General features: G+C 40.6%; 1 protein-coding gene and 1 non-coding gene across 5 annotated transcripts in view; both read left to right on the plus strand.

The window, feature by feature from the left end:
• The window catches only part of Tmcc1 (transmembrane and coiled-coil domain family 1), a 125,173-nt gene that overhangs the window by 71,218 nt on the left and 26,806 nt on the right, over positions 1-27,149 (plus strand). The window contains exon 1 of one of the 4 annotated variants that reach the window (XM_038318346.2): positions 3,111-3,275. The exons of 2 other annotated variants lie outside the window; for them this stretch is intronic. In XM_038318346.2, coding sequence (XP_038174274.1) covers positions 3,234-3,275 — 42 coding nt within the window. In that variant the 5' untranslated portion in view covers positions 3,111-3,233. Of the gene's footprint in view, positions 1-3,110; positions 3,276-27,149 lie in introns of those variants that run through there. One more of the 4 variants, XM_038318347.2, reaches the window with a different exon arrangement.
• Positions 6,842-6,914, plus strand: Trnak-cuu. The gene has a single exon. It is a non-coding gene; the product is annotated as a tRNA-Lys (tRNA).

Raw genomic sequence — 27,149 nt, forward strand, 5'->3', positions numbered from 1 at the left:
TGCCCAAAACTTTTGTTTGTTTTTACAATGTTGATCATTTTTTGCACTGTTGAGGGCCTTAAATTTACTAGGTAAGTACTGAGACACATTTCTGATCCATGTTTTTTCAAAGCAGAATCTCTAACCTGCCATAAAGCAACTATTTGAAAACTCTGAAAGGTATGCTGTAAGGGTAATTTTGTTTTCCAGAAATGGTCTCCAGAACCCAATCTAGGCTAGCAGACACATAGGACAGGAGACTCGCTTGGTTTTATCCTAATGCAGGTGAAGATTTGTCTTTTTTCCTGTTGGCTGGGGTCTGACCTCACAGTTTTGAAATTGGCTACTTTTTAAAGAATTGATTAAAGGAAATGAAAGAAAAGAGGAAGAGGGTAAAGTGCTCTAGATCATCCAGTTCCTGGAAGGGTAGGGGGAGTGTGAGCAAAAGCTTTACCAGGTGGGAAAAATGAAGATTTGTATGAGGGCTAGCCTTGGTATCTCATGCCTTTAATCCCAGCACTAGGGACTCAGAGGCATACAGATCTCTCTATGAGTTGGAAGACAGTCAGGACTTTGTAGTGAAACAGTCCCCAAAAAAGAAAGAGAGAGAGAGATTTGCATAAAAGTTTTGCAAGTGGATAGGCTACCTTTGATGGAGGAGAGGGTGTCATTTCTTATAGTGTTAGCACTGAATTTATCACCTCACACATCCCCAGAAGTGGGCATCACTCTGAGTAGAGAGAAGCCTTGTATTCTCGCCGAAGGGAGAATACAGAAAGGCCTTGTTTCTCTGTTTTCTCTTTTCTCTCTTATACCAAGAAATTCATACAATTCTGAAGTAACAGTAGATTGAAGTCCTGCATGAACCTAAAACTCTTGAGGGCAGAAACCATCTCTGATTAGTGGGAAGGGGTCCTAAAAGGTTGGAATGTTTGCTCCTCTGCTCAGCTGCTTGGCTCCAAACATCGTCACTGTCAAGAAATGACACGACTGAGAGAAGAGTGTGCGTCCCAGTCTTGTGACCAGAGGAGAACTGAGGACATTAGGCTGTAGGAGACTTAGGGAGGAAACGCCTTAAGTTCTTCACTAACCATCCAACTTGCCTGAGTGTCCGCATGCTGTGCATGCACAGTCTGGCCCCAACCAGGCTGAGAGTCAAAGTGTGGCTTAGGCTATGGCTAGGTCCCAGACTGGTGATAGAGCGTGGTGTCCATGTGGAGCAGATCTGCTTAGCATTGCAAAGACTTTGACACTTAGCTCATGTTGGAACAGTCTACGGAGGCTGGCCGGAAACTAAACTGAGGAAAACTAGATTGGCTCCGCTGATTGTTATCCTTTATATGCACTTAGCATTACCTAGATTTTTACAGCAGTAATTGAAATATGTAGGGTATGATAAAAAGTGAGCAGACCTTAGAAAAAGTAATAAAATTATCAGTTCATATGGAGAAGAGGGGACTAAAATAACACTGATGTTAGCATTGCCCAGAGAAACTTAGAAACATCAAATGTCTTAACATCTCCAGAGCTAGACAGGTCAGTTAGTCCACAGTTAGAGACAACAGCACTCCTCTCTCCATGATTTCTAGAACCCAGTAGGCAGGAAGTAAGCAAAGATCCAGAAGAGCTGAGCATCTGTTCTGAACTTGATTCTAGAAAATGTTAAGCAACAGGATACATATTACTCTGAATGTCTGTAAAACGTGCATCAAGATGTGGACCCTGTCATGGGTCATAAACTAGAGGTATAAAAAGTGATATAAAATCTATTCTCCAGCTGAAACAGATTAGGGAATAATTTGAGCTGAAAATCATAGTATGTCATGTCAAAATTTGGTAGAGAACCAGACACAGTAGGGAGCACCTTTAATCCCAGCATTTGGGAGGCAGAGGCAGGTGGATTGCTGTGAGTTCAAGGCCAGCCTGGTTTACACAGTGAGTTTCAGTATAGCCAGGGCTACATGGTGAGACTCTGTCCTTAAAAATAAAATAAAATTGGTAGATGCAGGGCTCAATAAGTAAACTCCTTACAGAGAACAAGCCCAAGGACCTGAGTTGGGATCCCCAGTACCCATATAAAAAGCCAGTTACAGTTCTAAGGAAGAAAAGACAAGAAGATCCCTGGAGCTTGTTGATCAACCAGCCTAACCAAGTCTGTGAGCGCCCAGTTTAACAAAAACCAAAGGTAGAAAACATTTGAGGAAGATAACCAGCGTATTTGTGTGACCTCCACACACAAAATGCACAAATTGCTAATGTCAAGAAAGAAATAGGCTGTCACCACATGAATATTAGGTTTGTGAAAAGAACTGTGAGTGATTCTATGCAGATAGTCACCTCAGTAGAGTGCTAGACTTGACAAAGATGAAGTAGAGAACTTTTTTATTTATTTACTTATTTATTTGAGATAGAGTCTCATGTAACCAGGCTGATATGAAACTCTATATGTAGCCAAAGATGACCGTGAATTTCTGATCCTCCTACCTCCTTCTTTCCAGTGCTGGGATTAGAGGGTTACACCACCATGCCTATATGTACTATGCTGGGGACTGAACTCAAGAGTCATATACATTCTAGGCGAGCACTCTGCCAGTTAAGCTATATCCTCAGCCCCACACTTACATACATTTTTGGTAAACTACAAAGAAATGGTATACATGAAGTTGGACATGTGTGAAAAATAAAGTTATTAGTCACACCTTCGGTACTAGTGTATATCCATAGTCAAAGATCTATTTTCATAATATTCTGCCTGCTCTGTATTAAAATGACAGAGAAGATTTGGAGCTCCTCAGCTAGGTCTCAATGTCCAGAAATAGGAGACTCCAACCTCTTGTCAAAGCAGAATCAGTGTGTTTGTGTTACAAGTTGAGTGAATCAATAAGTTCTTCAGTTCCCCACTTCCTGTTCAGTGAGAACATTTTTTTCCCATATTTTAATACTGTGAGCTGCCTGTGATTGGTGTTGAAGGTGTTTTCAGTGTCATTGCTTAACTGGACTGGAGGTGATCTCATGTGACAGCATGGAGCTCTTGTTTTGGAGTTGCCATTACTTTCTAGAACAGGCATTCTGTATAGCTGCCAACATGCCCTGGGTACTCTTGCTTCATATTGCAGTGATACTGCTTTGTCAGGGTAGAATTCAGCCTCACAGGGCTAGAGTCAGTCTGCTGACCTCATGCCACAGTACAGCATGTTCAAACCTGGGAGAAACTCAGGGGTTACGCGGCATATTCCTCCTCCTCCCTCACAAGCATGGAACCGGCACTCTCCTCGGAAACCGTATGTTGTATATGTGTGTGTATCTGTCTCTTTTTATAAATATCTCCCTTGTTCCTTTAGTTACACAGCTTTCAGTGGGGGCTGGTTGCGCAGACACAGGAAACTGGGCTGCTGGAACTTAGCACTCTTCAGCAGCAGAGCTCAGCCAGGGCATGTGCTATTTTAAGATGGTGAGTTTGAGATAATAGAGAATCTTGTTATGTTTCCTAGCTGTTTGTTTCACTCATAGCTATTTGGACAGAGTGCAAGGGGTATTGTGTAGCTATATAGGCATGTTCAGATTATACTAGAGTATCCCAGTAACTTGGGTGTGGGGCCTGTTTCCATGCAGAATAGATGTTATCCTGGGTTTTTCAGGCTACAATGTTACCGGAAAATAAGCATTTCCTTAAGTGAACAAAAGGGTTTTATTTGCCTTGGAAGATTAGGAAAGACTTGGGTTAAATGTGAAGATGCCAGGCATGCAGAACAAATAGGAATTTGAGTTAAAGCCAGTTTGAAATATTTCACATTCTTCTTTTAATAAAAGGCTTCTTATCTTTGAGCTACTTGTTTTCATTGTTTTTTCTGTGAAATGATGGTTTACTGAATTACGAACAGTATGCACATCTCTGTTAATTTTCATCTTTAGATCAAAATCACAAGGCTGTACAGTGAACTAAACAGGAAAATGATCCAGCTTTATGCAACATCCCCCATGCTCACATTTCATTTTTAGTTCTGAATAGAAAACTGAGCCATTAGATTGAGTTCACTATGGGTTGGTTTTATAAACAAATGCATAGATACTTTCTAAGAGATAATGGGTTTTTTTAAAGCAAAGCCTAATTCTTTAGAGTGTTTTTTTTTCCTGATTCTAAAATTAATATTGTTTGATGGTGAACAGTTGGACTTAAGCTCCAAACAGATTTTTCACTCTGGAGTTTGATTTGTAAATGCCGACTTTATTAACAGATTTGTGCTTCTGATCTGTACCTTCCTTTTCTGTTTGTTCTAAATTTTGGATCCTAAAACCTTGGCACATCTTGTGTTTGTTCTGAAGTTATAAAAGGTCAGTTTATTTATCAGTGTTTTATTAAGAATGCTAGTACAAGGACTGGAAAGATGGCGCAGTAGGTAAGAGTTCTTTTACTGTTCTTGCAGAGGACCCAAGTTTGGTTCCCAGCACCCATAACAAATGAACCTCAACTGCCTATAACTTCAGATCTAGGGAATCTGGCACCTCTAGCTGCCATGGAAACCTACACTCACATTTAGAAACACTCATAATTAAAAATGATAAATGTGTGAGGGAAGAAGAAAAGAATGGTAGCACAGGCTGAGTGGGATGGTATGAAATTGAAAGTATTCATAGAAGAGCCCTAAGAGATAGGGCAGACACAATCAGAGTTACATCTTGTACTCCGTCAGGCCAGTGTGAGACAGGAACATAATACAGAACTGAAAGACTCCAGTTGCCTTTACCAAGTACTTGCATTACTCATAATAGTAGAAATCTTTCTAGAGCTGGGAGGACCCAACAGGTCAGTTGTAGACACTTGCATAGCATGCAGAAGCCTTAGGTCCAGTCCTCAGTACCCCCTACACACACACACACACACACACACACACACACACACACACACACCAAAAATAAATAAATAAATAAATAAATAAATTACTAATTTGTTTTCTGGAGCACAGTGTGCCTGAGTGAATTTCTTATATTAAACAGTATTTTTACTTCATTATCCATATCTCTTCTTCAAACTAATAATCCACTCTGGTCAACTAAAGTATTCTTACTGAAGCAGTGATTTAAATATTCAACAATGAAGTACCTGCATCTGCATCTCAGATTCTTAACAGGACTAGGTGCATCAGGAGGCCGTCAACTGGGACCAGTTGTGACAGCTGACCACCTTTCTACACTACAGAATTAGCATTTTGAAGGAAGACTTAGAAAAGGACAATATAGCTAATTGTAGAAAGTGTAGAATTTGAAGGAAGGGGAACTCTAGAAGTCACTATTGAACTTGTCTACACTTTAAATGTTTAAGATTTTATAGTGTCCCCAGAGGTTACTCCATTCTAAAGATTTTTTGCCCTTTTCCTTTCTCAGTAACCCTGCAGTAGCCAACACCTTTATATATTTATGTTCAGGCCATAGACATTCTAGACAATTCCTTGACAGTATTATGTGAGTTTTTTCTACAAATGCTCAAAAATTTACCATGGCAACTTAAAACAAGCTTGGCCACAAAAAGATGCTGTACTAAGTATACTTCAAAGTTTAGAATACAGTGTTCTTTAAACCTAAGTTTTATATACATTGGACTGTTATTAAGTGGTGAGTTTTTGGGTTTTTATGATACAATAAAATTTCTTTCACATCCAAACTTCTGGCATATGGAGATAGAGGTCACCTTCACGTGTTGTTCCTTAGGAGCTGTCTACCTTGTCTCTTTAAGACAGTGCCTCTCAGTGAACCTGGGATTCACCGTGTGAAATAGACTGACAACCAAGCTCTAGGGTTTGACTTGCCCCTGCGTCCCTGGCATTAGGATTATATATGTGTGCTTCCACGTTAGCTTTTTTATATCAAACCCAGGACCTCAGTTTTAGAAGAATCAAGAACTGACTGAACCTTCTCCTCATCCCATTATTTTTCTTTTTTTTTTAAATATTTATTTATTTATTATGTATACAATATTCTGTCTGTGTATGTGCCTGCAGGCCAGAAGAGGGCACCAGACCCCATTACAGATGGTTGTGAGCCACCATGTGGTTGCTGGGAATTGAACTCCGGACCTTTGGAAGAGCGAGCAGTGCTCTTAACCTCTGAGCCATCTCTCCAGCCCCCCATTATTTTTCATTATTAAAATATAGACCCAAAGCCAGGTGGTAGTACATGCCTTTATCCCAGCACTCGGGAGGCAGAGGCAGGCGGATCTCTGTGATTTTGAGGCCAGCCTGATTAACAGAATGAGTTCCGGGACAGCCAGGGATACACAGGAAACCCTGTCTCAAACAACCAAAAATAATAAATACATACATAAGTATATAGATGATGTATGAATAAATCAATAAATAAATGAATAAATAAATAAATGTAGAACCGGGTCACAAGACTGGAGAAACAGAAAGATAGAATATTTTTAACCTTTTTTTTTTCTAAACCAGAAGAGGGCATTACATCCCTGGTCCTCTGCAAGAGCAGCCGGTGTTAACAGTTGTCATCCAGAGTTGAGCCATCTCTCCAGCCCCCAGGGATGGTTCTTAGAGAAAGTGTCCAATACCTGTTTATCTTAAGATTGCCCTTTGTGGAAGCAGCGGTAAATAGTTTGTGTTACTTGTTTTGTTGTTCTCCCTTGAATTAATTATATTAAATCAGATTACCGCTGAGTTTGGGGGCTAAATGTAGGAAAGAGGATATAGGACTTACAGATTAGGACAATTTTTGGCATTTTCAGGGACCAGACCTAAAGAGCCATGGCCAACTAGTTTGAAGTGTGAAAACAGGATTAGAATATGACAATCGTCCCTGTTCTCACTGACCATGTGGTGTAGTGAGAGCAGCGGGCAACTTCCCACTGCCCGGTTCCCAGCTAGCTCAGTCGGTAGAGCATGAGACTCTTAATCTCAGGGTCGTGGGTTCGAGCCCCACGTTGGGCGCCAGATGAAGGCGTAAATCACAAACAATCCCACATTGTTTGGAATTATGATTAACAGAATGGTTGTTTGTTCAAAGGGGAAAAACTTAACAGATCACGATCCCAGACAACAGCCCTCTGCGCAATCAGGAAGGGAGGCTCAGGAAGGGAGCCTAGTTGCCGGAAGAGGAGCCTGAAGCCACAGAGCGAGCGGAGGGCAGTTGCTGCTTTTTTAAAGGAGAGACCACACCTCAATGTCCTGGTATCTCAGCAGCTATTTGCTGAAGGAGTGGAAGGAGCTCCTGCAACAATGTGGTCATGGTTCAGATTGAACAGAAGGAGCATTTCCATTTGGAGGCCAGGGCTTTTGGGCTACACTGTTGCATAGTCTCTGTTGTCTCTGGGAAGAATAACATGGTGAGAAGGTGAGGCTCAGGAGGCCTGACTTGTGGAGTCAGCCCTGCTGTAACTAGATAGGAACAGAAGTTCAGTTAGCATGCCAGCATTTTTATTTCTTATTGTGAAATAAGGCTCTTTCACTAGAAAATTCCTAAGGATCTTGCAATTTAGGGTGCCTAGATGAGTATGTATGTATAAATATATATGCACAGACTTGTATAAATTGGCGTTTAAAATAAAGTAATATGAGGGCCAGCAAGATAGCTCCATAAGTAAGAGCACTTGCTGCAAAGCCTAATGCATGAACACCCACCCACCACACACACACACACACACACACACTCACACACACAAACTAAAGATGGCTTAGTGGTTAAAAGTAGTTTTCATGAAGCCTGATGTCCTAAGTATTAATTCCCAGGTCCCTCATGGTGGGAGGAGAAAACTGACTTCTGAAGGAAATCTGGCCACCCATGTACAAAATAAATAAATTAAATAAAAATAAGAGTAATACATTTTCCTATGTGTCTCAGAAGTAGATATTTAAGCTCCAGACTGTATGCATTCTCTATTTATATTCAGTTATATTAGATTTAGAAAACAATTTGCTAGTGCTGGTAAGATGGTTTATGAGGTACTTGCTGCCTGGACCTGAGTAGTTTAATCCCCAGGACCTACATATTGGAAGGAAAAAACCAAGTCCTTCAAGTTGACCTCTGGCCTCCACATGTGTGGCACACACAATGAAAGAGTGAATAAACGAACAAACAAAATTTAAAGCTTGATCATCTCACATAGACCTGTGTGTAATTAAATAGCACATTAATGTGATTGTGTTGGGAGCCAGATGTAGATCAAACTGAAGCACAATTAAGGACACAGACTTCTTGGAAGTCTAGGCACATGAAGAACTTAAATTGAACATACCCTGGCCTCACCATCATATCACAGAAAGCATTTGACTTTTGATTCAGTATCTTCGTAATCAGTAATTGATAACCTAGGTGTGTGTAGTTGGTGCCTCTGCAAAAGCCTTACCTCCAAATAGAGTTCTGTGTTTATGTAAACAGCTTGAGAGTTTATTGTCATTGACTTGACTACTTAGGATTAGCCACAAGAGAAGACAGAATGCAGTTAGTTATCTGCAGCACGCTTGGATTTCTAATATGAGTCTTAAATTTAGCTTGAGCTCTAAGTGGTCCTTAGTCTTTAAATCATTCTGCATTAACTTTGGGCTCCTCATGAAAAGCCTAGCCCTTAGTCCTTTAATCTAAAAGTAGATCATCTTAGTACTTAGGCACATTTTTTATTCTGTATTTTAATTCATATGCATATCTTGCCTGATTGTTTATTTAACGTGATTTAACGTGTGCATTTATGTATATGCACATGCTCACGTCCCATCCTGGAATTCACCATAAAGTTCAGACTGGTCTCTAATTCATTATCTGCCATTGTGTATCATCACACCTTACTAAATCCAGAGCTTTTTAAAATAAGTGTTAAATAAGCAATCAGGTATAATAGTCATTGCACGCCTCCCATCACTTGGGAGGAAGTGGTAGGCATATCTCTGAGTTTGAGACCAGACTGTTAATGGTTTGAGAAATAAATTCTCAGATTCCTTAGTACTTAATTATTATCATTAAAAACAAAAGTGTATAAGTAAGTACTTTATAAAGGAAACCCTAATTACTAAAGTGTGAATCAGATTTTCCAAACTTAAATTATTTCAGGTTAACCTCACTTCTAGTAGGATTGTTTAGGGTAGATCAGAGTATCTGCGTTATAGTCAGCATTTAACAGAGTCCTGTATGTAACTTTATAGCTAATCTAGATACTTGTCAGTATGAAAGAAGGCCTCTGATGGTTTGCTTCAGGTACGTATGAAAGAAGGCCTCTGATGGTTTGCTTCAGGACACTCCCTGCTCTGATCAACCTCTTTGTTAATTCCTTGATTAAAGACACTGCCTTGCTTAATTAGAGTGGAAGATGTCAAACAACTAAAAAGAATAGTTAATTTGAGCAACAGTATTGGAATCCAGGAAATTCACAAAGAAAAGCAGACAGAGGTCAGCACACCTTGTGAACAGCTGCCTCACATTTGTGTGAGTCTCTGAAAGGGCATCATAGGTCTTCCTGCCTCAGCTTCCCAAATACTGTGGAAGCCAGAAGCCCTGGCTGGCCTAGAACTTACTGTGTAGACCAAGATGGCCTGGAATTCATTGAGATCCACTTGTCTAGCCACCCAGCTTAAAAAAAAAAAAAAAACTTAAAAATGTGTATTTTTTTAGTGGATGGATAGATGTTTTGTGCCTGATCCCTGAGAAGGCTTGAAGGGGGCATTGGATACCCTGAGCCTGGAGTTGTGAGACAGTTGTGAGTTGTCACGTAGGTGTTGGGAACCAAACCTGAGTCCTCTGGAAGAGCAGCCCAGGCTCTTAACCACTGAGCCATCTCCACCCCTTCCTCCTGTTCCCCTACATGAGTGTCTTTTAAATATAAGTTCTAGAAATTGAACTCAGGTTCTTGTGTTTGTAGAACAAGTATCTTAAGTATTTTTAAAATTAATTTTAATCTGATTATAAAGAGCTAAAATAATTTTGTCACATACCTAGGTAGGTGGAAAATGTTTATTTTTTTTTTTAGGCAGCTGCCAAAGCTAAGAAAAACTAGAGACAGTGCTGTATTGATCACCCCACTGTGTTTTTTGAGACTGCATCTTTGTAGACAAGACTGACATCAAACTTCTGGCCATTCTTCTTCCTTAGCCTCCCATTGCTGGGAGAATACTTGTGAGCCACCACAATGAGTTGCATTATTGATTTTCTAAGCATAATTTAAAAACAGAGATCTTCCATATTCACTGGTACTTTGTATTTACAGTGCACATGAGTTCTAGGCCAAAGAACATGTGAACATCTGGCTTCATATTTTTCAACTTAAATATTGGCATGCGTCATAAAATGTTTTAGAGGCTTTATTCACTTTGAATTAAAACTTAAGTGTCTTTGCTTTCATTCTAACCTTTTGTATACGAGACTTTTTCCCTTATTTATAGCAGTTCAGAGTATTTAAATTTGAAATTAGAATTTTTATTCTCAAAACTAACCCTGCTTTCGTTTTCCATATTTTAGTCAAGTTTTCCTCCTCTTATGCTTGAAACAAGGGCTCTAGATTTCTTCCCTCTTCTCCTTCATCTCCAGGACAAAGGCAGCAGCTTGCAGAAGAACTATTGGTTTGCTTTAATGTCTTCTGCTTCCGTTGCACTCCAGGCTTCACTGTGTGTGTGTCATCCTCTCTGAGGTCTCAACTCTTTTCTTGGAGCCTTTTTGGCCCTTAAGTAAAAACTGCCAATGCCTGAGACAGCGTGGAAAAACACAGTAGCTTAGCCTGAGCTCACCCAGCAAAGTAATGTGTTCTTTTCCTCCTTTCTAATCCCAAAGATGCATGTTTGTGTTCATCAGAATTCATTAAATACCCGCTCTGTCTGGTGTAGGTAACCTCATGCAGCTCACTGTCCCTTAACAACTCACCTTCCCTCTTGAGCAAGCCTGTTTATGCTTTGTCTGTTCTCTGTAGTGTGAAGCGGCGGGGCTGTGTCCCGCCACCCGGCCGCCGGCTAGCTTTACACCCGAAATAATTACACGGAAACTGTATTCTTTTAAATACTGCCTGGCCCATTATCTGTAGCCTCTTATTGGTTAATTCTTACATCTTGCTTTAACCCATATTTAGTAATCTGGGTAGCACCACGAGGTGTGGCTTACCAGGAGAGATCTTAACCTGCGTCCATCTCGGAGAGGAGAAGCATGGAGACTCCTATGGCGACTGCCTGAAGCGTCTCCCCAACTCTAATTCCTTGTTCCCACAATTCTGTCCTGTCTACTCCACCTACCTAATTTTCTGTCTCTTAAAGGGCCAAGGCAGTTTTCTTTATTAATTAACCAATGAAAAAAACATAGACAGATAACTCTCCTCCATCAGTTCTCTTCCTGTTTCTTGGTCCTAAGCTTCTATTTATTTTAATTATATATTAGAGCGGGGCATCATAGTATGCATCATAGTATATGTGTGAAGATCAGATAGACAGTTTGCGGGAATCCGTTTTCTCCTGGCACCATGTGGGTTCTGGGGATCAAACCCAGCTCATCAGGCTTGCCTGCAAGTGCCTTTACCTGCTCAGCCATCCGGGGCCGTGATTATTTTAAGTTTTATAAATCATAGTCTCAGAGGGAATGGGTGGAAAAACAAGGATTCAAATCTGTCTGCTATGCAGACACTAGCATACTTCAAACCCATTTACTGTGACCTGGTGTTTTGAGCTTAATGTTCCCAAACGATAGGATACTGTCATGTGATGGCATAAGAGGAAGGGTGAAAGGCTGGAAAACTGGTTATTTTTCCTTTATTTGTACAAAGAGGTTGAGAAAGACTTCGTATTGGTAAGTTGCCGGCTGATAGCTAGTTTTCACTCCTGCTTCTTTATTCTTGTTATAGCTCTTTTTTTCATTCTGGTGATTGTCTTAATATTCAGAAAGCATCTCTTTGAAACTCTGCGTTCTCTGCAGGTTAGTGGCAAAGCAGCAGTGATAAAGCTAAGTAGTTAAATGGGGTCATGGTTTTGTACTTTTTTCCCCGAAGCAATCTGTGACAACTGATATTTTGCAAAGAACAAATTAAAATAAACCTTTGTTTTCACATTGACTTGAACTAACTCATCAAATATTATTTTAGCAGTTTTCTTATTTTCTGACAATGTTTATTTTTCATATTTATAAAATTACCTATCAAAAAAGCAATTATTCAGTTGTGCTTGCTGAAGCACAGTGAAACAGGCTGTAGGTCCCTTGTGGGAAAGAGTACAACATGATCTGGTGTGTGCTGGTTGGCCTGACTTGACAAGATTTTTCCCAGAAGACAGACAGACAAGACAGAGAGCCAGGTCAGACACTGAAGAGAATGTGTATCAAGGAAGGAGTTCTAAACAAAACTTACTTAACCAATTTGTCTTGAATTGGATTTTAAGAAGGACACAGATGTGCCCAGGAAAAAGCTTAGATAGCTACCGAAGTTTTGGCTGAGCAAAGAATCTTTGTCAACACTTGACTGGCATGTTCTTCACCTAAGATTTAGAAATCTAATAGCTATCTAAGTAGGACTTTCAAGAAACTTATAACCATCTAACAGTGATGGAATATAGCATGAAAACAGCTTTTTAAGTGGTAAATAGCAATGCTTTTTTGTTTATTTGTTTTTTGTTTGTTTGTTTTTCGAGGCAGGGTTTCCCTGTGTAACAGTCCTAGCTGTCCTGGAACTAGCTCTTGTAGACCAGGCTGGCCTCAAATTCACAGGAATTCACCTGCCACTGCCTCCCACGTGCTGGGATTAAAGGTGTGCGCCACCACTGCCTGACTTTTTGTTTGTTTGGGTTTGTTTGTTTTGGAGTTACAGTTGATTGTAAGCCCCAGTGTGGATGCTGGGAACCAAAACCGGATCCTCTGTAAAAACAGCCAGTGCTCTCAACCTCTGAGCCATCTGTCCAGCCCCTTTAATGTATTTACCTATGTATGTGAACATATGTGTGCATTTGTGTTTGTGAGTACATGTAGAAGCCTGAAGTTGATTTAGGTTATCTTCCCCAATTGCCCTCCACCTTATATATTGAGGCAGAGTTACTCATTTGAACCTGGGTTTGTCACTTTGGCTAGTCTACCTCACCAGCTTGCTCAAGGGATCACAGGCAGGCTGTCACACCTACACAGCATTTACCTAGGGTCTATGAATCTGAGCTCCAGAATTCACACTTGCCTGGCAAGCACTTTCTCCACAGACCATATTCTGCCCCTGTTAGCATTTTTTAAAAGCATAGTTTACTCGTGCCTCCTCTCAGTGGTAGCTTTCTGGTAGTATAGTAAGTTATGATGATTCATTTTCTTCTTTTGAAATTACTGAGTTACTTTATTTAGCATGGAAGATCATTTGGAAGATTAAGAATCTTTAGTCAGCTTGGGGTCTGTGGTTATTTGTTCTTTTCCTTGTTCTGAGCTTGAGCCTGAATCCTTACACTCTACCATGGAGAGAAAGCCCCGCACCAAGAGTCTTGGTTGGTTGTTTGCTTTCTCTCCTGAAGAAACTGCTATTCTGAGACTGTCAATCAGTGAAATTTCACTTGCCCCAAATGTTTAAGGTGTAGGCTCAATCCTTACTGCTGCCAAAAAGGGAAGGGAAAGGCTACTATTTTGAAAATGTTTCTTTATAACATTATTTTCATTTAAAATAACAAAAAGTAAAGAACTTAGAGCCAGGTAGGTGTTTTTCTTCCTTCAAATTGAAACAGGGTCTTGTTATGTAACCCAGTCAAACCACAAACTCACAACCTTAATAGCCAGGCATGTTTCTGAATAGTATTAATATAGCGATAGCATGTGCAGTTTTGAGTTCCAAACAAAATTAAATAGATGAAATGTTATTTTTATCTTCCTGGAAACCTTGAAAACAGTTGTGCCTTGTGAACTTTGGGTTTGAAGATGTTCTCTATCCTCATCACCGTGAGAATACTGGGCTCTTCATCTTACAAAATAAATTTTTGCACACCTCTTCATTTGTTTGGAGGGACTTCTTGGGAATTTCCCAGCACTTCCTCTTATAACGCATGTGTCACCATGCAGGATTTATGATGGTCGCTGCTATGAAACAGCACCGCGTAGCACCCTTTGCCCTTAAAATGATTGCCATGGATTAGAATATACCTCCTAAAAGTTCTTATGATAAAATATGATTTCCACATATAATGGTAATGATATTTGGAAGAGGGGCCACTGGAAATAATTAGGATTAGATGACATTTGAATGGGGCCTCCACAGTAGCCTAAGCAACTTCATGAAGAGAGAGCAGCATCAACGTTCTTGCCCAGTCTCACCATAAAATGCCTGTACTTTGTTAGTGCAGCAGGAAAACCCTAACCCAGGTACAGTGCTATCCACTTTGACATCCAGCTTCCAGAACTGTGAGCTAAATAAACTTATATCCCTACCAATCACATGGTTTCTAGGATTTTGTTATAGAAGACAGACCAGGCAGTAGGGAATGACATTATAATATATAGTTCTTTTGAGATAGGCAGAGTCTTAGTAGTAAGTGCTTATTAAATACTGCACTTCTCACATTTGTTTGTGTGCTTGCATGTGTTCACATACATATATGTGTAGGTGCATGTATGGATTCTGGGCATCAAATTCAAGTCATTGAGTGCCTCCACCCACTGAGCCATCCCATCACTCCATATACTCTGCTGTTGTTGAAAGTGTCTCTTCATAGCCCTTTCTGTCCTGGAACTCACTATATAGTTGACTTCAGGACTCACAGAGACTCACGTGCCTCTGCCTCCTGAGTCCCGGAATTAAACACAGGTACCACCATGCCCAGCCCCTGTACTCATTTTTGAAGTATTGTTTTAGCTAGTCTGAAATGGTCAGTGCCAGTGTTTTTTTTGGAAATTTTACAACTCTGCCACTAAGAAAAAAACCTCTGTGTCCTGCTTTCTGAACTAATTGGCTCTAACAGTAGAAGAAAATGTTTGCCCTATTTAGATGCTCATATGACCATTTCCAGCTCCTTGCTTTGTAGTTTCTCTGCTTCCCCTGCCCACTGGCTGGTGTTAGCTTTTACATAATTGAGAGCTGCTGTAGTCAAACAAAAATTTCCCTCATCCTGAATTCCAGTGGAAAGTTAATACAATTTCTTACTTTGAACTGAGCTAGTTTGGGGGGTTGGGGAGGGCTGACACAGAAGATTCCTTAAGGGCTACAGATTCCCAGCTGACTAAGGCCTTCCCTACAAATTTGTTCTCTACCATCCATGACTATTTCATTTACCTCTCATCCCAGTGCCCCTTGGCTCAATTGGTAACCCTGACTGACCTGGAACTCTTTTTATACCAGGTTAGCCTTGAACTCACAGAGACCATGTGCCTTTGCTTCCTGAGTACTGGGAGTAAAGGTGTATACCACCACACCCTGGTATAGACCTGTAATCCTTTTGAAGGACTAGGGCAGGAAGATCATGAATTGGAGACCAGCCTGGGCTACATAATGAGATCATGGGTCACAAAAACAAAAAGTTAACAAACTCAATGTGGGCCCAAGTAAGAACCTAAAGCCAATATGTGTTGGCCCGTGCCTTTAATCTCAGCACATTGGAGGAAGAGGCAGGTAGATCTCTGAGTTATGAGATCAGCCTGATCTACAGAGCAAGTTCAAAGACAACCAGGGCTACACAGAGAAACCCTCTCTCAAAAAGCCAAGAGAAAAGAAAGTACCTGGTTGTTTAATCAATATAATGAAAGAACATACTATTACTGTAAACAAATAAAGGACTGTCCTGCTAAGATCCCTAGTGCCTTCCCAAAGAATAACCTTTTTCTCTAAGAACTGATATTTTCCTTTGTTTTTGCTTTTTTTTAATTTATTTATTTATTATGTATACAATATTCTGTCTGTGTGTATGTCTGCGGCCAGAAGAGGGCACCAGAACTCATTACAGATGGTTGTGAGCCACCATGTGGTTGCTGGGAATTGAACTCAGGACCTTTGGAAGAGCAGACAATGCTCTTAACCTCTGAGCCATCTCTCCAGCCCCCTTGTTTTTGCTTTTTAGGTTGTTTTTGGTTTGGGTTTTTGGTTTTTAATGTTTATTTGTTTATTACAAATACAGTGTTCTGTCCACATGTATGTCTGCATGCAGAGGCACCAGATCTCATTATATGGTTGTGAGCCACCATGGGATTTCTGGGAATTGAACTCAGGACCTCTGGAAGAGCAGCCAGTGCTCTTAACCTCTGAACCATCTCTCCAGTCTTGGTTTTTGTTTGTTTGTAGTGCTAAAGCCCAACTCATAACCATACTTATGCCCCTGAGTGAACTACAAACCCCTACCCATGATAATCAGATCTATTTGAATGATCTGTAGTAATCAAATTAATTACTATTTCTAACTCTTTAATCATTGGCCATCTCTTTTGTTGGCACCTTCAAAGTCCTTGCTACTATTTCTTTATGAAATGCATAGTTATAGTGGATTGTGGTTACCCTTCTGTATTATAGTGTTATTCAGTATCTTAATAATTCAGACCATAATAAAGCCAGAAAGGTAATTGGGGATATTGTACGTCTGTAATTCTGGCACTTGGAAGGTAGAAACAAAAATTTATGGGTATCCTTTACTACGTAGTGAGTTCAAGGTCAGCTTGGACTATGTTGCCTCAACAAATAGAAGAAAAATCCAGAAAGTGTTTTTGGTTTTCTGAAGAAGTTACACAGAAAAAAAAAAGTCTCTTATTGCAGATGAAGATATTGATCAGCAAGCCAAGGACTTACACCTACCAAAATGTCAGTTTCCAAACATGGCGACAGTTTCTACAACATCTTTTCAGCAGAATATTCCTAAAGCGAATACAGTTGTTTTTCTACATTTCCCTTCTTTCAAATTCTGGAAGAGTTCCCACTGTACTTGGGAAAAGAATAACAGTCTTTTTTCTTCTTCCTGTCTCTTCATAAACAAAGGGACTTAATACTTTGCAGTGCTGTCACTTTGTTCCCAATGTTATTCCAGGCACCTGAATCAATTATAAACTATAAAAAGCAAAAACCGGTGGAGGGGATAGCTAAGAACCATTTTCAGGTCAGCAAGATGGCCTAATGACCCAAGTTCAGTCCTCATTGCTGCAAAAATAAAATGGTTTTAAATACCATTAAGTCTTAGAAATATTGGCTAGCATGGCCATAAAAATTTTGCTAGTGTTGTCCTTCAGGTTTCTTATGTTGTGTCTGTTTGGAGTTTCTGAGATGATATCTCACTGTGTGCCACTGTCTAGCTTGGAGCTCACTATATAGACCAGGTTATGCTTAAACGGATAACAATCCTCATCCTCACAGATGTTATGATTGATTATAAGACTGCACTACCAAGCCTAGATTTTTTTTTTTTTTTTGTATTTTGAGACAGGGTCTTGCTGTCTAACCCCAGCCAGCCTTGAACTTAGCAGTCCCAATGGTTTCAGCCTTAAAATTCTGGGCCTATAGGGTATGGCCTCATTCCTGACATCCTGGTATTCATTTTATTGAACACAAACCCTGTGCTATAGAAAGAGTAATATTCTTTTTTTTTCCTTTTTCTTTTTTCTTTTTTTTTTCCTTTTTTTTGTCAGTAAATCTAAGTTTAGAAAGTTTAGATGAACTTTTCTGTACATCAAAGAATAAACTCAAGTGAAGTAAGAATGCTTGCAGCAGGACTGGAAAGATGGGTCAGTGGTTAAGAGCATTGCCTGCTCTTCCAAAGGTCCTGAGTTCAATTCCCAGCAACCACATGGTGGCTCACAAACATCTGTAATGAGATCCGGTGCCCTCTTCTGGCCTGCAGGCATACATACACTGTATATATAATAAATAAATCTTTTAAAAAATATGCATGCAGCAACTCAGGCTTGATGTGCTGAATACACTTACCCAAGTGCATGAGTGTATGTGTGGTGGTTTTTGTTTTGAACTCTAGGTGTCACCTATGCTAAGTACACATTCTGTCACTGAGTGTGGCACACTCTTCCCTCAGCCTGTGCATTTGAAATCTTTAAATGTTTCTGAACTATAAGATGGATTTTTTTTCTCTGTCTACCATGTTTAAAGTATTAAATCTTCATGAGTTTATTTTATTGGAATTTTAGGGATATTTACGTGCTTATTTAGCTTAGAAAGCCAGTAAAGTACTGTTTTAAGAGACTACATAAGGGTGTGAGGCCAGCCTCGAATATAAGAGATCCTGTCTGTGGGGGAGGGAAGTAAGAGACATTATGATCTAACTTATCCTTAAAGATAATTAGCATTTCTGTCACCGAGCGGTGGTGGCTCACGCCTTCAATCCCAGCACTCGGGAGACAGAGGCAGGCAGATCTCTGTGAGTTCGAGGCCAGCCTGGTCTACATGAGCTAGTTCCAGGACAGGCTCTAAAAAAAGCTCCAGCGAAACCCTGTCTCGAAAAACAAAGCAAAACAAAAAAACAAAAAACAAACAAAAAGTAGCATTTCTGTCTACAGCATTTCATACTAGCATAGTAAAAGACCATGTCCTTTCTGAATTACAAACAGAAACATGGAAACCTGTGACTAAGCTTCTAACAGCTTCTCAGCCATGTCCTAGAGTAAACCCAAACTCCTGAGACCTCACCAGGCCCCCTCTGGAAGAGCTGTTCTTCACAGTATGTACCAATTCAATTCTTAATTGAACTACTCTCAACATAAGCAAATGGCCAAAAAGAAAATCCTAACAGACTGGATGAACTGCTTTGTGGTCTCTTGGCTCACAGAGAAAAATAGATACCTGTCAGTCTTCTCCAGAGACTACCATATAGTCAGACAGTAGAACCAAATTCTTTTTCAGTGCTGTCATCAGAGAAGACTCGTTAATAAACCAGAAACAAAACTAGAACCTGTTAGGAAAGAATATTGAGAGAACCAAGAAGTCAGCAAAATCAAAATGGCACTACTTTGAGAGGCAAGAAGATACATCCTTTCTGTGCAACTCGTCTATTCAGCTCTCCATTCTATCAGTTAAATCCATTAATGTCTGGAATAGCCCTTAAATCTGTTAAAGGACTTTTTCTTTGTTTGTTGTGTTTGTCTGTCTGTCTGTCTGATTGACTGTCTTTGTTGACACTGGATCTCATACAGCAGAGACTGGCCCCATACTTGCTACGTAGCTCATGCTGATCTTGAGCTCTCAACCCTCCTACTTCTATCTCTGGAGCAATGAGAATATAAACATGTTCCCATCATACGTGGATACTACACCTTTTCCATTCCTGTTTGTTGTTTGTTTTCTTTTGTAGTCCTGGAAAATTATCCCAGGGATTGGTGCTCGCCAGGCACTTCTACCTGCTAAGCTATAAGTCCAGCCCCCTTTTTTTAATTCTTTGAGATGGCATCTCATTGCTACCTAAGGTGACTTTGAATTCTTGACCTTCCTGCTTCTATCTCTTGGGATTACAAGCATGCTTTCTGCCTGTTTCTCAAATATACTTTAAAAAAAATAAATGTACAGTGAGCATTTTTCACACAAAAGGCCTGCTTTAGGCCCAGGCAACTCTCCAGGGCTACTATCCATATAGCATGGGCTCAACCAAGGCACTTTGTCTCACATGCTTCAGTGGTCACAGTGGTAAAATGAGAACCTACAGAGCTTCTTGAAAATGCTTTGACCAGATGACATACTCACTGCCTTTCTTTCACAATCCATTGGTATAACTGATCACAAGATTACTAGGGGATGTGGGAAATGTTATCTTGCACATGTGTCCCAGAAGGGAAGGAGCATTGGAAATTTTGCTTCAAATTTCAGAATTGTAACATTACCTGCCTGGAGGAGAGAACATAGTCCCCAGCATTCAGCTGTATAATTATGAGGAAAAGTATTCCCTAATAGATTTTATACTAGGTTGAAAATAAATAGTTTAAATAGTTAAAGTAACTATGTAAAATGTTACATCAACTTTTAGTGTGCAAATATATGACATTACTTAATAATAAGTGTTTACTCTCAAAATAAAAATTGAAATCACAAGAGCTACTGTTTTTGAGTAACAGAAAATACTTGCATTTATTAAAAAAAAATTGGAGGAATAGAAATCCCAGTGGTGGGGCTGGGAGAGATGGCTAAATGGGTAAGAGTGCTTTCTACAAAAGCTTGAGGACCTAAGTTAGGGTCCTGGCACCCACATAAACAGCCAGGAATGGTCACAAGTGTCTGTAACAGCGTGCTGGGAGTTCTGGGGATGAGACAGAATTTCTGGGGCTTGCTGGCCAGCTAGGCTGGTTTTAAAAGGGGTGAGAGCCAGCTTCAGGTTCAGCAAGAGACCCTTGTGCAGGGAATGAGGAGAGCAATAGAGTACAGCATAGAAATCCAGGATTTGTTTGATTTCTGTGAGGCGAGACTGTGGATGAAGCAGAGCAGGAGGATCTTGAGCACAGCCGCCTGCATAGTGATACTCCACCTCAAAACAACAGAGCATCCGAACAGACCAGACCCAGGCCTGAGCTCTCTGCATGGTTTTTGCATCCAGTACTGGATCTTAGGGTTGCAGTGCTTTCCAAGAAGTGGTTTTTCCTGTCTGTGGTGTCAGATTTTAGGGTCTCATACTCACTTGCCTATTTTCTTGCTCACTGTTTTTATTCCTACTCAGTTGTCACATAGTTTTTCAAACGTAGAATATAAAACAAAGAAGAAACATTGGGAAAGTAGAATTGTCTCCTGGTGTTTAATGGAAATCTGTATAGGTTGCCTTTCAATTGTATTGACTGGACTAAGCTACCTCAGAGTGTTATTTTGTTGAGAATTGGTTTTACTTTGTTAACTGTCCTCAACCATTGTCTGAATGAAGAGACAAATGTGAATGTGGAAATAATGTCCTGTAGCTTTAAATCCAACCAGTTGGAAGCTTTTGTCTTTTATAAAAGATGCTCACAACTGGAGCAGAGAGGCAGATACTGTCTTTGCTCTCAGTCAAACTGTTCATTTGCATTTAGCAGCCCTAGCAAACCAGAGAGCAGAGAGAGAGAGAGAGAGAGAGAGAGAGAGAGAGAGAGAGAGAGAGAGAGAGAGAGAGAGAGAGAGAGAGAGAGAGACTGAAGCCTTGTATTTATTCAGCACAGTCTTCCCAGGCGCCCAGATGTAAGTGAGTTTACGCAGAAGACAGACTGTGTAGGCCGAGGTGGGCACTGCACTGCAGAGCATCGACTATGTGGAGTGTTGATATGGTGCCGCTGCACCTGCCTGTTGTGTGTGAGCCGCTTCTCTGAGATTGAAGGTGAGAAGCCGAAGGATCGCCTAGAAGCTTCACTGTGCCCAACCCTTTGGTGGAGGATGTGTCCCCAGTGGTAGCTGCCCTCATTTACAGTGTGCGAAAGTGACAGAATCTGCCACAGCTCCTCTGCAATTCGGAAGCCGGAACAAATGGAAAGCGCTTATGGCCAAGAGAGGCTATGATTTGTTTTCACAATCTGAGCTTGCTCTGGTGTTCACAAATGAAGGATGGGCTTTGTGGCAAGCAAAACCAGCAGATTGCCTGACGGGGGTTTTTGGTAAGATAAATGTGTTATGATGAGAGGTTTTCTTTGTTTTTGTTTTGTTGGTTTTTTTTTTTCTGTATCAGCTACATAGAATTGCATCTTAGCAGTATCCATTCTGCAGAATCATGTTGGGTGGAAAAGGATGAGCAAGAGAGCCAGAAAAGATATTTTTGCTGCTTCCTCGGGTTGTGACCTTCAGATATAATCATCAGGCTTTTCTCAGCTACCCATGAGCAGTTAGAAACTAAGCATTTCTAGATCATGGAGTGCTCACTCACAATTAGGTCTTTTTCTTCTTTTCAAAAAAAAAATGTCTTTGGGTATTTGTAATTACCTTATTTTTTTTTCCAGGATTTTCCTAAAGCTTGCGGTGGGGAAGGAAAAATAAAGCCTTCATCCTGTTACTGGGTATTGCCCTGGAGCAGTCGTAGGCTGGAAACATGAGTGTGGGTGTGGGGGAAGGCAGGATGAGTAGTCTGCTATTTTCATGCTGTAGTGGTGGAGGTCTGTTTCGGGCTTTTTGTCGTTGCTGTTCAGTGTCCAGGGCTGGTTTGAGCTGCATCTCTCTGCCCTCTATTATAACTGAATTTCCTTTTGTGTTCGCTTTTGTACCTTTTTCTTTGTCAGACCCAATTCTGTCATGCAGACTCTTTCTGTTAGTGTTACTACATAGTAGCCTTTACTAGAGAAAAGACAAATGTAGAAAGTAGCCTGCAACACAAGACCCAGGGCTCATCTAGCCCCAGCACCTCAGGAAAAAGACAGAACAATCCTGACGTTATTTTGACCACTAAAATAAGATAATGAACATTTTCTCTTTAAGGTATAGGTTTTGATTTTAGCAAATTTAAACATCTTAATATGGATGTTTGAGTTAAAGAAATGGATCTTCATAGAGAGTTCCAGGACAGCTGTGAATAAATAAATAGAGACCCTGTCTCAATTTAAAAAAAAAAAAAAAGAAAGAGATTGCATTAGATTCATGAAGTCCTGCCAGAATTATCTGGCTCTAGTGTCTGAGTTGGATCCTATTATATTTTCTAAGGATAAAGGTTTCCTTTTCTTCACTGTAACTTGGCCATGTGTTGTTGGGAGATCTGTGACTTGTTTCATTGGCCAAGCTCAGATCTTGTCCTTGGACCCCTCCTCTCAACAGCAGGCACAGCCTAGTTTCCTAGGAACTTAGAGTAGGCACAGAAACTGTCCATTGACACCTGCCTTTCTGCTGACTCACTGGTTATGTAAGCCTTGAATACAGCCATCCATATACTGCTCTAGGTTGGGGAATGGAGACTGCCTGTTTACCCTGCATCCTTGGGCTCTTCCCTTAAACCTTTTTGGCTAACATGGTCATAAGGTTTCACTGCAGTGAAAAGATAAATCCCTTTTCTCTTTTTGAATTGCTGCATTCTTAAATTCTATGTGTATCTCTCCATGACGAAATTCCCATCTGTTCTCTTGGCACTTGACACCTTCAGAAATAGTGATTTCTCTCACTTCTTCGTTAAAGTAAGGACTTCCTTTTTTATCTTTAAGAGCTCTGAGCTTTCCATGTGAAGTAAGGTTTCCTCCTTCTGTTACCCCTTTCCTCGAAGTACCCTGTTCTTTTCTTCATAGTGGTTTCCATAGTTGACATAGTTGGGTTGCCGGTTTCTGTGTTTCTGTCACTTGCCACTCAACCATGAGCTTCATGAAGGCAGAAAGATTTTTTTATTCATTGAAAAATACCCAGCAGCCGGGCGGTGGTGGTGCACTCCTTTAATCCCAGCACTCAGGAGGCAGAGGCAGGCGGATCTCTGTGAGTTCGAGGCCAGCCTGGTCTACAAGAGCTAGGTCCAGGACAGGCTAAAAAAGGCTGCAGAGAAACCCTGTCTCAAAAAAAAATAACCAAAAAAAAAGAAAGAAAAAAAAAGAAAAATACCCAGCAAAGTCCCTCACTGGAGCTTACAGAAAGGACTGGCAGTCAGTAACGCATAAACCAGGGGAAAGCAAACAGGGTGAACTCAGGGTGTGATGAAGGTGAAAAGTGAGAGAATATACAGGTGAGGCTTAGAAATGAGGAGGGCTAGATGCAGGGCCTAATAACATGAGACTGCAGAGGCCACATTCAGATTCTTGGTGTTTGAAGGGTCTGGAAAATGCTTGAGGGTCATTGGTTTGGGTACTGGAACTTCATGCATTTTTAGGCAAATACTGCCCCACTTAGGTGTACCCTAGCCCAAAACCTTTGCTCTTTATTTTAAAAACTGGAGGGCTGGTAAGCAAACATAAGCATCCCCTTAGAGTTGGGCTTTTCTTTTCCCTTTTATTTTACCTTCATCTTCACAGAGATCCTAAGTGAATACAGGCAAATCTTTTGTCCAGAAGAAAGGCATTGAGAATTTGTCCTGAGATGGCAGCAGCGGGAAAGAGTGCAGAGCATTATGCACTCAGATGGAAATTTGGAATGAAGTTGATGGGACTTGGGGGTGGCTTGGGGGTAGTGAGAAGCAGACGATGTCAGAGGGGCTGCTAGTCTGTGGTACACTTTACTTTTTGGCTTGTTTAACTTGTGTTCCTGAGGCCAGGAGACCAGGAAGAAAACTTTGAAGAGGGTTCTGTTAGGGTTGTGATATATTCTGAGTCTTGGTTCCAGAGATTAGACTATTGATATTGTGAAACCTTCAGTGATGATCTAGGGATGCAATGTAGGACTCTAGTTCAGACTGTGGGTTGAAGCTTTTCTTCTCCTAACATAGTCTTTCCCTATGCCACGCTGTTACAGCCTCAGGTTAGTCTGTCATCCTAAGGTTCCCTTCAGTGCCATTCTTATTCTAAGCTGTCAGCCTGAAAGGTCTTTCTTTATTCCTTCTGTCAAAAACTTCCCTTTCAATTGATTTTTAAGTTTCATTGGTTAGAGAATGTGTTCTTGTAGAACAGAAATTCTCTACCTTTATTGAGTGGTTTTTACATAAGCTTTATTTCTGAAGTAGGGTTTCAGTTGAAGGAAATACCTACACAGTGAGTTCTAGGCCAACCTGTACTACAAAGACCCTGCCCACTCCACCCCGCTTCAAAAAAAGAAAACTAAGCTCCCCCACCCACACATACAAAATAAAATAAAAAGAGCCAGATGTGAGATGTGGTAACTATAATCGCAACACTGGGGTGCAAAGGTAAGAAGATCACCAAAATTTCAAGACCAGCCTGGGCAAAGAGTAGAAATTCTGGCCCAAAAGCAGCAGGGAAAGAGGGGGAGGGAAGGTTAGCACAGACTGAGTCTGAATGAGAGGTATCAACACTTCACTGCTGGAAGAATGCTTATGTCTGTTTCCTAAAGGGTCCCTCTATGTCAGGGTGGGGGGATAGTATTGATGTCTCTTACTCTTTGAGTCAGTACTGGTCCTCCACTTCTACATACAACCCTACATGCAGCCCCAAATGCAGCCCAACACTAACTGGAGAAATACAGAAGCAGTCCTGCTGGTAGAACCTTCCCATTTCATATTGCTTCATAAAGAATTTAGCTTGCTTTTTCAAAAGTCTGAATAATTAAATTTCCTTGTTATCTTAATTGATACCAGTATGTCTTACCCAGGATCTTCTGATACCTCAATATTAGTGATTGTTTATACTTATTAGGAACAACAGATAACTCCATTTTAAATCTCAGAAATGCCTATGTGACTTCATGAGACACAATCTAAAAATCTATGAAAAGGACTACAGCTACGTGCAAGGTCCTGAGTTAGATCTCCTGCACCAAATAAATTAGGTGATATGCTTTATGTTCCTGTTTGAAGAAAATGGTTTGTACTTTGCTATTTGAGAGAGATGAAAGAAGAGGAGAAAGGGGTTTATAACATCATGAAGGATGGGAAGAAAGTGTATGCTTAGCTTACATGCTGCAGATTTTGATCTGTTAGAAGAACAGAGGCTATCCTTACTGAGAGCCAGTCAGCTCTCAACAGTGGCAGAATCAGGAAGTCAGCAATGAGCTTGAGCACCTACTTAGTACAGTGTACAGTTACTGTTATTGTTCTGTTTTGTTTTTCAAGACAGGGTTTCTCTGTGTAACACTCCTAGCTGTCCTGGAACTAGCTCTTGTAACCAGGCTGGTCTCGAACTCACAGAGATCCGCCTGCCTCTGCCTCCCGAGTGCTGGGATTAAAGGCGTGAGCCCCGCCGCCCGGCCAGTTACTGTTTTTAGAGAAACAAAGGTGATGGTGCTGTAGTCAGAGCGTGTGGAAGGCTAACACAGGGGTGCATGAGCACATGACCAGTCTGTAATATAAGCAAATAAACACAGAATCCTAGCCTCTGTGAACTGTACATGCTAGTTTCTGATGATAGGTAGAAAAATTCATAAAAATATAAAAATCCCTAATATACAAAGGTAAAGATGTATACATAGAAAACTGAAATCAGGGACTAAAAAGATGTTTCAGCAACTGGTGTACTGCTCTCCTAGAGGACCCAGTTCAGTTCCCAGCACCCATATCAGTTAGTTCACAAACACTTTTAAATCTAGTCCCAGGGCAATTAACACTTCTTTCTGGCCTGTTCAGGCACCTGCACATATATGATATATACACATAGACACACACACCAAAAAAAAAGAATGAAAATAAAATTTAAAAAAAAAAACGAGGTCAGGATAGAGAAGAGCAAGTATGTAAGAGAAATGAAGGCTGCAGCTTTTCTACAGTGATCAGTATAGTGGTTGCTATTCAGACATGTGGGAGCCAAACCTTGAAGTGACGGCAAGAATCCGATGGAAAGCCTTTTTTTTTTCATATGAGGTCTTACTCTAACTCTGGTTGACCTAAAACTCTCTATATGGACTAGACTGCCTTTGAACTTTCAGTGTTCCTCTTGTGTCTTCCTAGTGCTAGGATTATAGGTGGACATCAGTTCAGATTAGGAACTCAACTATAGAGCATCCATTGGAGAACCTACAGCTGATGCTTCCTACTCCTCACACAGGACCGATTGCCCGCTAACACAAAACTCTGCTACCAGTAGCACTGACAGGTCTACTTCATGGCCCACTTTCAGGGCTTAAGGAAGCTATAGCTGCCTGCTACTTATTCTTCTTTTAAGAAAAACTTTACAGAGGCCAGTCTACAGAGCAAGTCCAATCCCAGCAGTGACTGTAAAAGCAAATAAGACTATGTTGGCTTTATAGGAGTGTTGCTTTTAACCATAATCCCTCTGGACTGGTAAGGATATTAAGAGGCTATCTGCTTAAGAAAATTTGATGGGACTGGAGAGAAGGATCAGCGGTTAAGAGACTGTGCTGCTCAGCATTCACAAATGGCTCAATCACCTGCAACACCAGCTCCAGGGCATACTAAAGCTGACCTCCATGAGCACTGCATGCGTGTGTGCATATAGACACAGAGACACATAATTTTTTTTCAAGACAGGGTTTCTTTATAGCCTTGGCTGTCCTAGAATTTGATTTGTAGACCAGGCTGGTCTCAAATTCACAGAGCTCTGCCTGTCTCTGCCTCCTGAGTGCTGGGATTAAAGATGTGTACCACCAAGCTCAAGCACATAAATATTTTAAAATATTTTTAAAAGAAAATTTACTTGAGATAGGCATGGTGGTACACACCTGTAATTCTACCATTTGAGAGGTAGAGACAGGAGGATTGCCTCAAGTATGAAGTCAGCATGGTCTACAAAATGAGTTCTAGGCCACTGAAGGGTACATAGTGAGACTCTATTTTTTTTTTTTTGGTTTTTTTTTTTTTCTT

The sequence above is a fragment of the Arvicola amphibius genome, chromosome 2 (genome assembly GCF_903992535.2).
Source record: "Arvicola amphibius chromosome 2, mArvAmp1.2, whole genome shotgun sequence".
NCBI lineage: Eukaryota > Metazoa > Chordata > Mammalia > Rodentia > Cricetidae > Arvicola > Arvicola amphibius.